Here is a 17,679-nt window from a genome sequence, read left to right as displayed (position 1 = left end):
TTGTCCTTAATCATCATCTAGGACAGGTAATGCTCAAAAGGGATACATTTTATACAACTCCTTACAGAAGAGAGAAACCATGTAGCTTATTATTACTATAAAACAAGAACCCTCAACCTAAAGGGCCAGGCAGTGTGACATTCCCTGAGAAATAAACCTCAATCTCTTACCCCACAGTGAATGATGGAAAAAAAATTTAGCCAAATTGACATCTTTTAGGCATGATGTCTCCTCAGAAGAGACTCAATAAAACTGGGAGAAAACTTTTTGAATAATCAAAGAAATAAATACTTAAAACTCAGGCAGCTTCTAAATCTCATTTCTGTTAAGAAAACTCATTTCTAAAACAGCATGTGTAAAATCTACTAGTAATAACAAAGAATAAAATTTCAAAGAAAAACCACTAACACAAAAACAAACTGAATCCTGCTTTAATTGAAGCTTGTAGAGTACAAAGTCCTACAGAAAGATTATACAGAATCTTCTGGAAAACAGGGCTCACAAAACTCCTATTGAGAGGAGGTTGAGAGTAAATTCATAGCTCACCAAAGCCTCTCTGTATCAATTTCCCAGAATACCCAGAAGGTCTCTTTACCACTTCAGTTCTATTCCTCATCTCCAATTTTTATTTCATTAGAAGGCAAAAGTGTCTATATTACTTGAAATTATTCTGGCCTTAAGAAATTTAAAGACTTTTAGATGTTGAACATTTGAAACTTAAATAACTTAGTAAGAAAGCCAGCTGACCTTAAAAGTTATTTTGCAAGTAAATGGGAAATGGACTAAATTATCCTGGATATAATTTCATTAAGGTTTCAAACCATCCAGGAAAGAATAGCGCAATTATATCATTTTATAATTCAAGTTTAGAAAAAGTTAACTACCCAAATTAAGAAAAGTATGTGCCCACAGATAGCTTATTTCTTAAAGGCCACTCCCTCAAAATAACACATTTCCAGTCTTTGTTCCCTTCTCCTTGTCAAAAATACCAACTTGATTTCTTTTGGAGGAATGCATAATCCAAGATGATACAATGGGCCCACCTCTGCCCAAAAATGTTGAAAAGTCTAAAAGCTGGAAATAAAGCTGATAGGCAAGACAAATATGGGTCAAATATGAGTCAACTGTTTCTTCATTTGTTTCTAATTCATTCTATAACCCAAGGCTTGCATTTACCAATCCTTTCCCCTAAAGTCATCTAGCTATTTGAGCAGAGAGCCTGGACGTAAAGTCTATGGAGGAATGGGAGTTGACAGATAAACTGTCAAGGTGAGAAGAGGTAGAGGTTTGGTGGTTAATGAATAAGTGCCTGTCTAGCCAGCTCCTCTTCTTCTCTTGACTTGAATCAACCAATGTAGATTCGATGAAAATCATTGGCACCAAAAGCAGCATTACACTTGGGACATTTGCGCTGGCGGGTGTCATAGCGTGTTTTCACACACTCAAAACAGAAAACATGAAAACACTTGGTAAGTACAGCATCCTTTTTGCGCATATTGCAGCATGGACAGGTCAGACGAGCCTAAAACAGAAGGAAATCAGAGTCTGAATAACCATAAAGGTTTAAGAACCAAATGACTATCATATATAAACAAACCAACCACAAAGAACTAGAACAAGAGTACCACTCCCACACCTCCACTTAAAATAAACCACTGTCTGGTTACCTTCATGTAAAGAATTTCAGTGTTTATTCCCCCAATATATCAGTAGACCAATTCAGATTTTAACCAAAATCAAAGAAATCACTGAGGCAGTATTTCTAACCTTATAATCCTTAATTTCCTCCATCAGAATCTCATCACACTTGGGCACATTATCTGGTTTCTTTGTGGTCTCCAGCTTCCTTCGAAGTCTCGAGATGTCCTCCTATGGCAAGATAGCAGACCCATTAGACCCATTTCCTCAGACATACCTGCTGTTTTTGAGAAAATATTTCCTACAACTTGAACTTGCTAACATGGAAAGAAAGAACCTTTTGTTCTTTCATGTCCAATTTATATTTAGGAATACAGAGAACTACAAAGGGTAAGATATTTTCTTTTGTTTCAGAAAAGACAACCATAACCATATCCCCAAATTAGTTATTTCAATTACTGTCAATTCAGTCCTGTGAAAACATAATCTAACAATTTAGAAAATAGGCCATCTTATTTTGTGGCAACTAGTTTTAAGATAAGGGTAGAATGGAATTAAAATAATTTACAGCTTGTGGATAAGGACAGAAAAAATCATGAAAAATAGATGACATGACAAAAAATAGAAAAATTAGAGAACTTTAAAATTTCGTGTTGATATGCTACTTTAAAAATTCACTAGTTCACACAGCTAATATTTATTTCATGCTGATTAGCTGATGGACATAACAGGCTTTGGGAATATGACACTGAAGAAAACAAACTCAGTCTTCTCCCACAAGGAACTTACAGTCTAGTTGGAAATAATATACATTAGACTAATGGCTCATTTCATGGTCACTTCAGACCTCAGAAAACACCTAAAAGTTGAAATGTAAGGAAAAGAGAATTGCTCTTACCTGGGCTCGTTTGAAATTGAACATGTCCTTTTCTTTGGTGACACTGTTCTCCACAATCTCATCCTGAAAATCATGGAGCTTCTTCTGCGCCAACTCAAGTTGTGCTTTGAGTTCATCTGCAAGTTGGGCTGCCTCCATTGCCTGTGTGAGATGTACAAATAACATCATCCTATCACCCCTGATTTCAAGCAAGGCAAAATGTTAACCTAAGTTCAAGGAATGAAGTGGAAACTTAAAATTTCACTTAAAAATGAAGTGAAACTTAAAATTTCATCCAGGTTATACACACTTGCTTCTCAAGATGGACCCTGACTTGAGATTACAAAATAATCCATCATACCTTACGTTTATTCATCTCCAAGGCTTGGGTCCTAAGACCCAGCTCCTTCTCCCCTGTGCCAATGTTGCTTTGCAATAAGTGCTCCTTCTCTTCCAGTTTCCTTACTACCTGTAACTGGGCATCAACCTTTGGAGGAGAAAATCAGACATTAACATAAACAGGAAGAAAAATAAAACTGGCTATGCTTTCTTTAACTCATAGTCCATGAAATATATAGAATGTTAGAAACAAACTATTACTCATTATATCCATGAACCCTTCAAAATATATCCAAGAGGGCCGGGGAGGTAAACTGGTATGCAGGAGTGCTGACATAGCATGCTCAAAGCTCTGGTTCAATCCCTACTATCGGGGTTTAAAAAAAAAAAAAATCAAGACTTATTATTAGTAAAGACTTCTCTTTGATATAAAATACTGATGAGATTTAAATAAGAGTCTCTGAAACCACTAAAAGTCTTTTAAAGAATCTTAGCAATTCTTTTCCAAATTGCCAAGAATAGATAAAATTACACTTACAGATATTGATCTTCTGCAGCCATACTAGTCCTCAAAACCTGACAATTCCTACTAGAACATATAAATTTTAGCTCAAATAAAAGTTCAACCATTCCTCTCCCTCAGAATAACTAGAGATTCTAATGTAGTCTTTTTCTTGAAATTAATGCATAAAGTAGAATTAAATAATATTAAAGGATAAAATGTAAAATCACACATCCACTTCAGAACCTTTCACCCACAAACTCAAAATCCAGAGGTAGCTAGGTAAGCACTGACAGCTTCCCTGTAGGCTTCCAGAAATTTTAAAAGTACACACTCATACACACATTTTAATACAAAAGAGAAAATAAATCACTTGATATATTTTAAAAATTTATCCACATCAGCAAATTCATGTGCTTTAACAGTTATATTGTACTCCTTTGTAGACACGTATAATTTATTTACCTGTGCCCTAATAATAGACACTTGGTTTGCAGGGGATTTTTTAACATCATACAAAATGCCACAATGACCATTTGACAGATATCTTCATACTGAAAGCATCTTACATCAACAGAATGGAAAACTCCACTCATCCTAATTACCTGAGTCTTTAGAGTCAAAACCTGGTCTGCCAGTTCCTCCTTCTCTTCTTTGAGTAATTTATGGATCTGATTAGACTTGATACGCTCTGACATGAGTTTAAAATTTGCATCATCCTTTTCTCGCAACTGCTGCATCAAACGGATATTTTGTTCCTGCATGTCTTCAAAGGCTTGGCCTGTGACATCCATCTCAGAGAGCAGAGCTTCTTCTTCCTAAAATGAGAAATCTTATAAGGAGAATGTTCTAACTCCAAAGAATGAACATAGGAAATTAAACTTTCCCACTGTTAACTTAGTGACAGAGACAGACTTAGCTTAAGACTAAACTTAAGCTTTGTGTTGTAACTAAGTTCCCTGAAGATACAGAAGAAGCCCTATTACTTGAAATCACTGGCACCAACTTTTGGTCTGATATTCATTAGTTGGTCTGTACTTAAGCCAGGAAAGCAAATAATAACTACACATACCTTAATCTAGCAAACTTATCAAGTAGCACTTGGGTTAAAAAAAAAAAAAAACTTCTATCATAAAGCCTCACATTTTCTCATAATTTTCCACAACTTATAATACTGAATTTAATCTATAGAATTTTCAGCTAGGTGATATATGGTACCTAACAATAGCTTTAATTTACATTTGTCTCATTTTAATTAAGACTAAAGCAATCTGAGTTTCTTTCTGTGAACCATTAATATCTTTTGCCTATTCTTTTACTGGGTTGTTGGTTTTTTTCCCTATTATTTTTCAGAATTTTTTTAAATATGTATTAGAAAGACAAGTCCTTTTTTGATAAGAGATAAAAGTATTTTTTTTTCCTTTTTCTCACTTGATCTGTTGGCTTTAGTAACAATGTTTTTGCCATTTACAATTTTTGTGTCTTCTTTTTTGTCATTACTCAAAATTATCAATTTTCCTTTCACGTGTTCTGGACTTTCCTTAATAGTTACAAAATTTACATGTTTTCCTCTTATTCTTTGGTAGATTTATCTCTCTTTTTTTTTAAAATACTTTTTTTTAGTTGTAGATGGACAACAACTTCTTCACTTTATTTTTTTATGTGGTGCTGAGGACGGAACCTAGTGCCTCACGTATGCCAGACAAGCATTCAACCACTGAGCTACAATCGGAGCCCCGGATTTATCTTTTTAATATGATATCTTGGATCCATTTGGAAATCATCTTAGCATAGTGTTCAAGTATGTATACAACTTTTTTCCAATATTATTTCATTTTTGTCCCACCACATTTAACATTCTTTCCTTTCCCTAATGATTTAAAACTATATTGTTAGTGTATATTAAATACCCACATGGACTTCTGTTTATTTCTGGATTTTTATTCAGTTCTTTCTCTGATATCCCAAGCTATTTTACCTATTGAAACTTGATGTTAATAATCCAGTTATCCTTAAAACTACTGTCATTTTGCTATTTCTTGGAAACAGTGGGGGAGTACTTAACAGTGATATATGGTTTTTCCCATCATTTGTGTATCTTTATTATCAAATGCTAATAAAAATTTCCTGGGACTTTAAAAATAAATAAATGCATTCTTTATGAGAAAAACAGATTCCACAACCACAATCAACATATTAGTTAGTCTTTTGTAACCTAATTGGGAAGCATATTTTTGTTAGTTTTATATATTTACTATCATAATATATAAAAAAAATTATATCTCGTTTTCATTTTATATTCACTATATCTCCTAACTCCACAACAGCAGAAAAAGAATAGACCCTTTATAAATGAAGTTAAAACAACTGACAATCCTTCTGAAAATAAATTTTTCTGCCTCTCAAACACAGAAAATACTACAGGAATGAAAGTCTTCAATGTAAAAACAAATAAACAAAACAAAACAAAACAAAAATGACTAGAATAAAAGCAAATGTCATTGGCAGTAACTTCCCTGTCAAGTAACATTTACTAAAAAGTCAATTAAATAAAGAAAGTGTGCCCACCTGCTTGGCCATGGCCAGTTTTTTCTGCAGGTATTCAATCTGCTCTTCTACTGCCCGAATCTTCCTCAAGGCATCCTCATCAGCCATTTTCTTGTTTTCTTTCTTCTCCTTATCTTCTAGATCCTTGAGTCTTTGCCTTAGATCTTCCAACTATAGAAGAAAAATTACATAAAAATAAAGTTATAATTCTTTTTAAAAAAAATCAATTAACACTTTGCAAGATGGAAAGCCCAATATACCACAAGACCATTTTTGCAGAATTCTGGAACAAAATAAATAATAATGAAAAATGATCCAGTACGGCACATCACAACACTGTTTTAACAACATGCCATTCCTCAATTTCATGAGCAACGTTTTTGAGAACTACAAATATTATAACAGAGTTTATCAACCTCCCCCCCCCCTTAGTCCTCAACAAATAAAAGTATAAAAAATTTCCTCCCAAAAAGTAGTCAGAAAAAAGAGAATAACTACAGTATGATTCATTCAGCGGAGAATAAAAAATTTTTGAAACTTCTTATTATTAAATTATTACTATGCCAGTAATTCTGAAATCTTACTATCTTTCAGAGAACCTTAAAATCTCTAGTTTAGATGGTCTTTGATAAGAAAATGTTGCTAAATTAGTCACTTACCTCTAAGACAAAGAAACTATATCTTTCAATAGTATGAACCCTAGAAATTAAAATTTTAACAGGAAGACTAGATTACCTCTGCCTTAGACTTCTTCTCTGCTGCCATTAGTTGAACTTTGTCTCTCTGTTCCTTCGGGGCAGAGCGGTACATATCTAGCAACAATTTCATCTCCTTTTGGCTCTCTTGTGCCTTCCTATGATAGAGGTGGCAGAGGGAGGGGAACAGGAATGAAAAAACAAAGGCCATATCAGAGCAAGGGAATTTGGAATTGAGCAGAATATTTTAAGGTTTTGTTTCTTTTTTTTTTTTTTTTTAATATTCTAGGTCGTAACTAAAAAAAATAATATTATACAGAATATCAGTAGACTTCTGAATATAGTTGAGAAGTACAGAAAAGTTGTATAAATGAACCATTTCTCCCTTAAATTCTCTACAAAGTTTTAAAATAAAGATTTGTTACATTTATTACATTAGACAAACTTCTGTGTTCCCACTCTTAAAAACTGAGACTCAATGGGATTGAAATGGGATCCACGGATGTATTCAAATAAGTCACTAAGATGATTCTAATATGACACTTATTAAAAAAAAGTCTACGTTAAAGTGGATCAATAGGAAGAAAAAGGGACAAAAATTGAAAGTTTAAAATAAACTAATTCTAGACTTCACAGCTGATTAGCCACCAACTAAACACTAACATTTCACTTCTTACTAAATTATTAAACCTTTTAACTACTCTTGAGTCCAAGTATTTTGAGTACAGTGGTCCCTCAAACATTAACAAAGACTGTACCACAGAAACTGGAGAGCTAAATGTACTGCCAGATAAATTATTAGTTAGGTGGCAGAAACACCAATATATGAAAATGATCTATCTCACTATTTCAATTGCTGTAGGAATAAATCTTCTAAGAAATCTCTTACTATGATCTGGCATACCAACAAACTAGTTTGTCAAGAAATCAGATACTGTTTAAGTTACAGCAATGTATACTCCATTTAGTATAATTTAAACTACAATTAATTCCAGCAATCACTTAAATCTAATTATTTAGAACGATTCTCAAGTGTTGCTGCATTATGATATCCCTTCTCTTCACATTAATGAAGGACCAAACCACAGGGTTTATTGTTATTTAACCACTCAACTAGACTGCACAATAGCCAGGGAGGCCACTCTTGATCGAATTGAGACCACATTAATTGGTGCATTTAGTTACATCTAAAATATTAGAATGATCAGACAGGTTCTACCATCAACCAAACATTTCATTTCATTCTTGATGTCTGAACCTTAAGGTTCTGAGTCAGAAATAGTCACTCTACATATTGGTCTCACTTGAGTTCAATCTTCAATTGTTTGATAATTTCTGCTTCCTTTTTCCTTCCATCATCATGTTTTCCTTTTTCCTTATCCTTAGCAGAATCTCTTTCTTTTTCTGATTCTTTCAGTTTCTGCTTCTCTCGTTCTCTCTCCTTTTCCTTCTCTCGTTCTCTTTCTCGCTCCCTTTCTTTCTCCCTCCTTTCTCGTTCTCGCTCTTCCTCATCCCGTTTGGATTTAATTTCATTGACATCCTCCTGAGAGGTTTTCAGTGCTGAGGACTGGGTTGGTAAGTCCTCAGAATCTTGTTTTAACTCTGCAGGTTCATCCTTGGCATCCTCTGTACTAGACTGAGACTGCAGGAGGGCACTGCCACTGCGCAGACGTGTCTGGATAAACAGAAAAAAAGAAAAAACACATATCACTTATGATAGCCACATTTCTCACCTCACTCAAAAAGCTTCACAAACTTAATAGCTAGTGATACTTATTCTATTCCTCCTTACCTTGTTCAGATCAGACTGGGCTTCTCTCAACTTCCGTTTATACCTTAGGACCTCCCCTTTCAGCTGGTGATTGTGATTCTGGAGGCTACTGATAAGGTGGCGCATTTCCCGGTTTATAGGGCCTTAAACACAGCAATAGCAATGTTAAGAGAAACTGTAATGAGGGTAAAGGCAAAAGGAGAAAAAATGCAGAACACATGAGGATGCTCTGAAAAACAGAGAGAATTACCATAAAAAATATTCTTTCTCAGAAAGTGAAAATGAAACTGGTCAATTAGAGTTTAAAAAAAAAAAATACTTGGGCTGTGTGTCAAAAGGAATCACAGGATTTATTTAAGGTACTTTAGGACTTCTGAGTTGAAATTAGTATTAACAAATCCTGGAACCAAGTTGTGTCTTTCAAGAAAGGCCTTTATATATTTACAGACAAAACTGCAGGGTGGAGCAAGAGTAATTATATACCTGCTTGTTCATTGGCAGCAAGGGTCTGCTCAAATTCAATCCTCAGCATTTCATATTCCTTGCGGACCTGAGCCAGTGTATCTTCTAGCTGGATCACTTCAGTTCTCAGCTTCTTATGAAGACTAACCTCATCTCGCTACACACAGAAAAAGGAAACAGTCAAAAATTCTTATCAAAATGTGGAAAGCTGGATGTGGTGGTGCACACCTATAATTCCAGCGGGAGGGAGGCTGAGGCAGGAGGATCATGAGTTCAAAGTCAGCCTCAGCAAAAGTGAGGCACTAAGCAACTCAGTGAGACCCTGTCTCTAAATAAAAAAAATACAATTTTTTTTTTTTGCTTTCTGCATGCTGTTCTTAATGGCTCTGTCTACATGGTCCAGCTGCCGCACCTAGAGACTGGAACTGGGCTGCGTGCCGAGTCCTATCCTCCGAAGGCGGGACCACGACCCCGAGCACCGCGGTCGCTTGTTCCCTGCTACACCTTTGGGCAGAGCCTGTTCTGGGGTCATTCGGCATTCCCCTGCGAGGGGACCCGTGCTCTGGAGGTGGGGGCCGGAGAGCCGCGGCGGCAGCCGCTTGGACCCCGGGAGCCAGGCACCTAGCCGAGGAGAGACGGAGGTCCCGGCGGCGCTGCTAAGGCCGCAGACAAGCGCGGCGCCCAAGCACGGCCCAGAGGTGGAGGCGACGGCCGCAGGGTTTCAGTTCTAGAAAACTGGACTGGAAACAGAAGCAGCAGTTTGTATAATCCCAAGATATTGCTTATGCCAGGAAACTGTAAGGGTAACATGAATATCATTGAGATGGTCTAACATGGCGGCAGGCGCGGAAAGAGCAAGTCTCTGACCTCTTCAATTGCGCGGACATAGGGAGCTGTAAATTATCTAAAGCCTGCTTGCTCAGGATCACTAGGCAAAGCTGAGCTGACGTGGAGCTAGGGCGTACAGCCTGGGCCCCTCAGAAAACACACACTGAACACGAATCAGCTGCATTCAAGCTCTGGTTCGCCTGCTTCTCATGTCTCAGCACTAACGATCCCACTGAAATAACTAGTCGGCTCACCTGAACTCACAGAGGTAAAAGCCAACTGAGCACCATAGCCGGACCCAGGGAATCAGGAGGGATGTGGGACCTGCAGCACAGAACTCCTGGCTATTGCTTCTACCAGTGCTGACAACAGAGGTCCCTTGCACCAGCTACCAGGGGAGTTGCTACCTGAGGGCAAACAAGTTCGCTGGGGGCCCTCAGCCCCAAGCCATACAAACTTAGGGTCTGAGGGAGGCAAACAGAAAGGGTGTGGCCAGGCATCCATGAAAACAGAGCTCCCAGGAGCAGCAGACCCAGCGTAGAGCCAGTATTGTGGTAAGCGTCACAGGTGAGCGGGGCCTGGATTAAGGAACCACAAGAGAAGGCCCTAGGCACTCAGGATTGGAGACCCGCACAGTCTGGGAAGAAGAGCTGAGACACAGTGATTGGTTCCCACCTATCAAGAAGAGAAGCCTGGCCCAGTGGGCATAGCTCCACCTACTGGAAGAGAAGTTAATCGAGCTCTATGACTGCATTTATTATTATTATTTTTTTAATGATTATTATTAGTACTTTTTTATTTTATTTTTACTTTTTGTTGTTGATGTAGTTGTTGTTCTTTAACTTTCTTATTAATGGTTTCAATTTTTTTAATTCTTTTTATTCTATTATGGTTACTATTATTTTTTAAACTTTAATTTCTATTTTTTATTATCACTATAATTTTTTTGTTGTTGTTGTTTTTGTTTTAAATTTTTATTTTTTCGTTTTTTCTTTTTTCTTTTCACTTTTTTTCTTCTGTCTTTTCATTTCTTTTCAATTTTCTTACTTCCCCTTTCCTGAATTCTACATGCCTACACTTATTCTCTTTAGTGACTTCTTCCCTTCCCTTCTAATATCTCTCCTCCCAAGCATCAAATAAATCTATAAGAGTAAACACTAACTCAACAGTCAAACAGAACAAGAAGTAACATGAGCATAAAAAAGCAAGGAAGAAAAGGAGTACAGACAATGAAGGACAGCCTAAATATTCAGGAGGACCTAGAGTCATCAGAAAAATGGCCATATAAAGAACTCAAGGAACACCTTAGACAGATGGAAAAGAACCTCAAAGATCACATTGAAAATGAATTACATAAACATATAAAAGAAGAAGTTAAGCATCTTTATCAGGAGATAGAGATTATTAAAAAAAATCAAACAATAATTCTAGAAATGAAGGAAACGATAAACCAAATTAAAAACTCAATCGAGAGTATCACCAACAGAGTGGAGCAAGTAGAAGCCAGAACGTCAGATAATGAAGACAAAATATATCATCTTGAAAGGAGTCTAGCCAACTCAATTAGGCTGGTAAAAAATCACAAGAAAAACATCCAAGAGATTTGGGATAACATAAAAAAACCAAACTTACGAGTCATCGGGATAGAAGAAGGCACAGAGATTAATACCAAGGGAATGAGTAACCTGCTGAATGAAATAATTACAGAAAACTTTCCAGAAATAAAAAAGGAAACAGATATACAAATTGTAGATGCATACAGGACACCGAGCACACAAAATCACAGTAGACCAACGCCAAGACACATTGTTATGAAGATATCCAACATACAGAACAAAGAGAAAATATTAAAAGCTACAAGAGAAAAGAGGCAGATTACATTTAGGGGTAAACCAATAAGGTTAACAACGGATTTTTCATCACAGACGCTGAAAGCGAGAAGATCCTGGAACAACGTATTTCAAACACTGAAAGACAATGGATGCCAACCAAGAATTTTGTATCCACCAAAATTAAGCTTCAGGTACGACAACGAAATAAAAATCTTCCAGGATAAACAAAAGCTAAAAGAATTTGTAGCCAAAAAAACAGCATTGCAAAGTGTCTTGAGCAAAACATTACATGAGGAAGAAATGAAAAACAATAACCAAAACCATCAGTGGGAAGTGCCTCTATAAAGTCAGAGGGCGGGGGGAAAGCTAATCTTGGAGAAACAAACTAAAGGAAGATAAATAATCAAACATGGCTGGAAGTACAAACCATACATCAATAGTAACTCTAAACGTTAATGGCTTAAACGCTCCAATAAAGCGACATAGGCTGGTAACATGGATGAAAAAAACAAACCCAACAATATGCTGCCTCCAGGAGACACATCTGATTGGAAAAGACATACACAGGATGAAGGTGAAAGGTTGGGAAAAAATATACCACGCACACGGTCCTCGTAAGCAGGCAGGAGTGGCCATCCTCATATCGAATAAAATCGACTTCAAGACTAAATTAATCAAAAGGGATAAGGAAGGTCATTATATACTGTTAAAAGGAACCATTCACCAACAAGACATAACAATTATCAATATTTATGTACCAAATAATGGTGCTGCGACGTTCATGAAAGAAATTCTCCTCAAGTTCAAGAATCAAATAGACCACAATATGATAATTATGGGTGACTTCAACACACCTCTCTCACCATTAGACAGATCTTCCAAACAAAAGTTAAATAAAGAAACTATAGAACTCAATATCACAATCAACAACCTAGACTTAACTGACATATATAGAATGTATCATCCAACATCAAGTGGCTATACTTTTTTTTCAACAGCACATGGATCCTTCTCAAAAATAGACCATATATTATGCCATAGGGCATCTCTCAGTAAATATACAGGGGTGGAGATAATACCATGCATTTTATCTGACCATAATGCAATGAAAATGGAAATCAATGATAAAAGAAGGAAGGAAAAATCCTACATCACATGGAAAATGAACAATATGTTACTGAATGATCAATGGGTTACAGAAGACATAAAGGAGGAAATCAAAAAATTCTTAGAGATAAATGAAAATACAGACACAACATATCGGAATCTATGGGACACAATGAAAGCAGTTTTAAGAGGGAAATTCATCGCCTGGAGGTCATACCTCAAAAAAAGAAAAAACCAACAAATAAATGAGCTCACACTCCATCTCAAAGACCTAGAAAAGGAAGAGCAAAACAACAGCAAATGTAGCAGAAGGCAAGAAATAATTAAAATCAGAGCGGAAATCAACAAAATTGAAACAAAAGAAACTATTGAAAAAATTAACAAAACTAAAAGTTGGTTCTTTGAAAAAATAAATAAGATCGACAGACCCCTAGCCATGCTAACAAAGAGAAGAAGAGAGAGATCTCAAATTACTAACATACGGGATGAAAAAGGCAATATTACAACAGACACTACAGAAATACAGAAGACAATTAGAAATTATTTTGAAAACCTATATTCCAATAAAATAGAGGATAGTGAAGACATCGATAAATTCCTTGAGTCATATGATTTGCCCAGACTGAGTCAGGAGGATACCCACAACTTAAACAGACCAATATCAATAGATGAAATAGAAGAAGCAATCAAAAGACTTCCAACCAAGAGAAGCCCAGGACCGGATGGGTATACAGCGGAGTTTTACAAAACCTTTAAAGAAGAATACCAATACTTTTCAAGTTATTTCAGGAAATAGAAAAAGAGGGAGCTCTGCCAAATTCATTCTATGAGGCCAACATCACCCTGATTCCGAAACCAGACAAAGACACCTCAAAGAAAGAAAACTACAGACCAATATCTCTGATGAACCTAGATGCAAAAACCCTCAATAAAATTCTGGCGAATCGGATACAAAGGCACATCAAAAAAATTGTACACCATGATCAAGTAGGATTCATCCCTGGGATGCAAGGATGGTTCAATATACGGAAATCAATAAATGTTATTCACCACATCAATAGACTTAAAGATAAGAACCATATGATCATCTCAATAGACACAGAAAAAGCATTCGACAAAGTACAGCATCCCTTTATGTTCAAAACACTAGGAAAACTAGGGATAACAGGAACTTACCTCGACATTGTAAAAGCTACTTATGCTAAGCCTCAGGCTAGCATCATTCTCAATGGAGAAAAATTGAAGGCATTCCCCCTAAAATCTGGAACAAGACAGGGATGCCCTCTATCACCACTTCTATTCAATATAGTTCTCGAAACACTGGCCAGAGCAATTAGACAGACGAAAGAAATTAAAGGCATAAAAATAGGAAGAACTTAAATTATCACTATTTGCGGATGACATGATTCTATACCTAGAAGAACCAAAAGGGTCTAAAAAAAACTATTAGAACTAATAAATGAATTCAGCAAAGTGGCAGGATATAAAATTAACACGCAAAAATCAAAGGCATTTCTGTATATCAGCGACAAAACTTCTGAAATGGAAATGAGGAAAAACACTCCATTCACAATATCCTCAAAAAAAATAAAATACTTGGGAATCAACCTAACAAAAGAGGTGAAAGATCTATACAATGAAAACTACAAAACCCTAAAGAGAGAAGTAGAAGAAGATCTTAGAAGATGGAAAAATATACCCTGTTCATGGATAGGCAGAACTAACATCATCAAAATGGCGATATTACCAAAAGTTCTCTATAGGTTTAATGCAATGCCAATCAAAATCCCAACGGCATTTCTTGTAGAAATAGATAAAGCAATCATGAAATTCATATGGAAAAATAAAAGACCCAGAATAGCAAAAGCAATTCTAAGCAGGAAACGTGAATCAGGCGGTATAGCGATACCAGATTTCAAACTATATTACAGAGCAATAGTAACAAAGACAGCATGGTACTGGTACCAAAACAGGCGGGTGGACCAATGGTACAGAATAGAGGACACAGAGACTAATCCACAAAGCTACAACTATCTTATATTTGATAAAGGAGCTAAAAGCATGCAATGGAGGAAGGATAGCATCTTCAACAAATGGTGCTGGGAAAACTGGAAATCCATTTGCAACAAAATGAATCTGAATCCCCTCCTCTCGCCATGCACAAAAGTTAACTCAAAGTGGATCAAGGAGCTAGATATCAAATCAGAGACTCTGCGTCTGATAGAAGAAAAAGTTGGCTCCGATCTACATATTGTGGGGTCGGGTTCCAAATTCCTTAACAGGACACCCATAGCACAAGAGTTAATAACAAGAATCAATAAATGGGACTTACTTAAACTGAAAAGTTTTTTCTCAGCAAGAGAAACAATAAGAGAGGTAAATAGGGAGCCTACATCATGGGAACAAATTTTTACTCCTCACACTTCAGATAGAGCCCTAATATCCAGAGTATACAAAGAACTCAAAAAATTAAACAATAAGAAAACAAATATCCCAATCAACAAATGGGCCAAAGACCTGAACAGACACTTCTCAGAGGAGGACATACAATCAATCAACAAGTACATGAAAAAATGCTCACCATCTCTAGCAGTCAGAGAAATGCAAATCAAAACCACCCTAAGATACCATCTCACTCCAGTAAGATTGGCAGCCATTATGAAGTCAAACAACAACAAGTGCTGGCAAGGATGTGGGGAAAAGTGTACTCTTGTACATTGCTGGTGGGACTGCAAACTAGTGCGGCCAATTTGGAAAGCAGTATGGAGATTCCTGGGAAAGCTGGGAATGGAACCACCATTTGACCCAGCTATTGCCCTTCTCGGACTATTCCCTGAAGACCTTAAAAGAGCTTACTACAGGGATACTGCCACATCGATGTTCATAGCGGCACAATTCACAATTGCTAGACTGTGGAAGCAACCCAGATGCCCTTCAATAGATGAATGGATAAAAAAAATATGGCATTTATACACAATGGAATATTATGCAGCACTAAAAAATGACAAAATCATGGCTTTTGCAGGGAAATGGATGGCACTAGAGCAGATTATGCTTAGTGAAGCCAGCCAATCCCTAAAAAACAAATACCAAATGTCTTCTTTGATATAATGAGAACAACCAAGAACAGAGCAGGGAGAAAGAGCAGGAAGAAAAGATCAACATTAAACAGATACACTAGGTGGGAGGGAAAGGGAGAGAAAAGGGAAATTGCATGGTAATGGAGGGAGACCCTCATTGTTATACAAAATCACACATAAGAAGTTGTGAGGGGAACGGGTAAATAAACAAGGAGAGAAATGAAATACAGTAGATGGGGTAGAGAGAGAAGATGGGAGGGGAGGGGGGATAGTAGAGGATAGGAAAGGTAGCAGAATACAACAGTTACTAATAGGGCATTATGTAAAAATGTGGATGTGTAACAGATGTGATTCTGCAATCTGTATTTGGGGTAAAAATGGGAGTTCATAACCAATTTGAATCTAATGTATGAAACATGATATGTCAAGAGCTTTGTAATGTTTTGAACAACCAATAAAAAAAAAAAAAAAGAGGAGTGCTATGTAAAAAAAAAAAAAAAAAATACAAAATAAGGCTGGGGATGTGGCTCAGCAGTCTAGTGCCTGAGTTCAATCCCTGGTACCAAAAAAAAAAAGTGGAAATATGGCTGGGGTTGTAGCTCAGTGGTAGAGCATTTGCCTAGCACACAAGGCACTGGGTTTGATCACAAGCACCCCATTAAAAAAAAAAAAAAAAAAAAAAAAAAAAAACACTACATAAACAAAATAAAAGTATTGTGCCCATCTACAACTAAATATATATGTATGTATGTATATATATATATATATATATATATATATATATAAATAAAGTGGAAATATCACATCCTATTATTTTGTCTCCTAAATTTGACCTACAAGATTTAAAAAGAAAAAAGAATATGATATGGAAAAAATAGGTTACTCAGAATATTTCCACTTCCAATAACGTTAGATAGCTTCAAAACATTAATTTAGAAACTGGCAGGATAGTGAAGAAAGAAAGGAAATGGGCTTCATCTATGAAAATATTACAATTTAGTTAGAGACCTCAACCATAAAACAATATATAAAAATCTATACAGTAGTAGTAATTAATTTGGCTGACATATATAATAAAACCAACTATTTAAAACATTATTTTAAGGACTATGGTAAAAAAAAAAAGAACATATAAACAAAAGTTTCCACCCATGGCTTCCTCATACACATAAGCTCCAGCCATTTGAAACTACTTGTCATGCTCTTTCACATTCTCAAACATGCTGATCTCACTGCTGGGAATATTCTCCTACTTTTAACTACTAGTAAAGTTATATATCTTTAAGATTTGCATTTCACCTTCTCAAGTAGAATCAAGAAGGTTCCACAGTCAAATCATATGCTCTGTCTCCTCCATTACTGTACCTTTTAGATATGCTGCTATTGTACACATTGCAAATGAATGGATACTATTCTCCCAGGGGACTATAAGATCTTTAAAGACAGGAATTCTGTTACCTCATCTTTATATGCCCACCATCTAACGGAGATCAATAGGCATTCTATACATGTTTGCTGAATGGATGAGAGATTAACAGCATGAGAGAGAGCAAACCTATGACACTTTATGAGGTAGAAAAACATATATTACAGAAAACAAAGCAGTGCTGTTACCTCAATGAGTTCAACCTGGCGCTGGTGGGTTCCCCTGGTGCCATGAAGCAGGGTCCGAGCCTCATCCAAGTGAGCTTTCAACTGTAGGCTCTCATTGTACAGAACAGAGAACTGTGACTGCATGCAACGATATTCTGGAGTTTCCTTAACCACCTCCTCCACTGCACTCCGCAATTCCACCTTAGAAGGACCCAAAGGAAAGTCAAGTCAGAAGCACAATCTAGCAGATGTGAGCAAGATGCTAGATATATAGAAAATAAATCACCAAACTCACTGAAGGTCCTGCAAAAGTGAAACAATTATTATGAAGATTATGAAGTCTATCTCTCCTTTCTTTTTGTAAAATCTATCCCAAATTATAGATCACTCAGGACTGTTTGATATGTG

General features: G+C 36.3%; 1 protein-coding gene across 2 annotated transcripts in view; it reads right to left on the bottom strand.

The window, feature by feature from the left end:
• Nucleotides 1-402: 402 nt before the first annotated feature.
• Rnf20 (ring finger protein 20) overlaps nucleotides 403-17,679 on the bottom strand; it is a 32,903-nt gene continuing 15,626 nt past the window's right edge. For both annotated transcript variants that reach the window (XM_077797932.1, XM_077797933.1), the window contains 11 exons: nucleotides 17,293-17,472; nucleotides 8,853-8,988; nucleotides 8,391-8,512; nucleotides 7,903-8,273; nucleotides 6,639-6,756; nucleotides 5,925-6,074; nucleotides 3,962-4,174; nucleotides 2,877-3,002; nucleotides 2,537-2,677; nucleotides 1,768-1,869; nucleotides 403-1,522 (listed from right to left, as the gene is read on the bottom strand). In XM_077797932.1, the coding sequence (XP_077654058.1) occupies nucleotides 1,346-1,522; nucleotides 1,768-1,869; nucleotides 2,537-2,677; nucleotides 2,877-3,002; nucleotides 3,962-4,174; nucleotides 5,925-6,074; nucleotides 6,639-6,756; nucleotides 7,903-8,273; nucleotides 8,391-8,512; nucleotides 8,853-8,988; nucleotides 17,293-17,472 (1,836 nt within the window). In that variant the 3' untranslated portion in view covers nucleotides 403-1,345. The remainder of the gene's footprint in view (nucleotides 1,523-1,767; nucleotides 1,870-2,536; nucleotides 2,678-2,876; nucleotides 3,003-3,961; nucleotides 4,175-5,924; nucleotides 6,075-6,638; nucleotides 6,757-7,902; nucleotides 8,274-8,390; nucleotides 8,513-8,852; nucleotides 8,989-17,292; nucleotides 17,473-17,679) is intronic.

This window comes from Urocitellus parryii, chromosome 4 (assembly GCF_045843805.1).
Source record: "Urocitellus parryii isolate mUroPar1 chromosome 4, mUroPar1.hap1, whole genome shotgun sequence".
Classification (NCBI taxonomy): Eukaryota; Metazoa; Chordata; class Mammalia; order Rodentia; family Sciuridae; genus Urocitellus; species Urocitellus parryii.
This window is presented reverse-complemented; position numbering and strand designations above follow the sequence as displayed.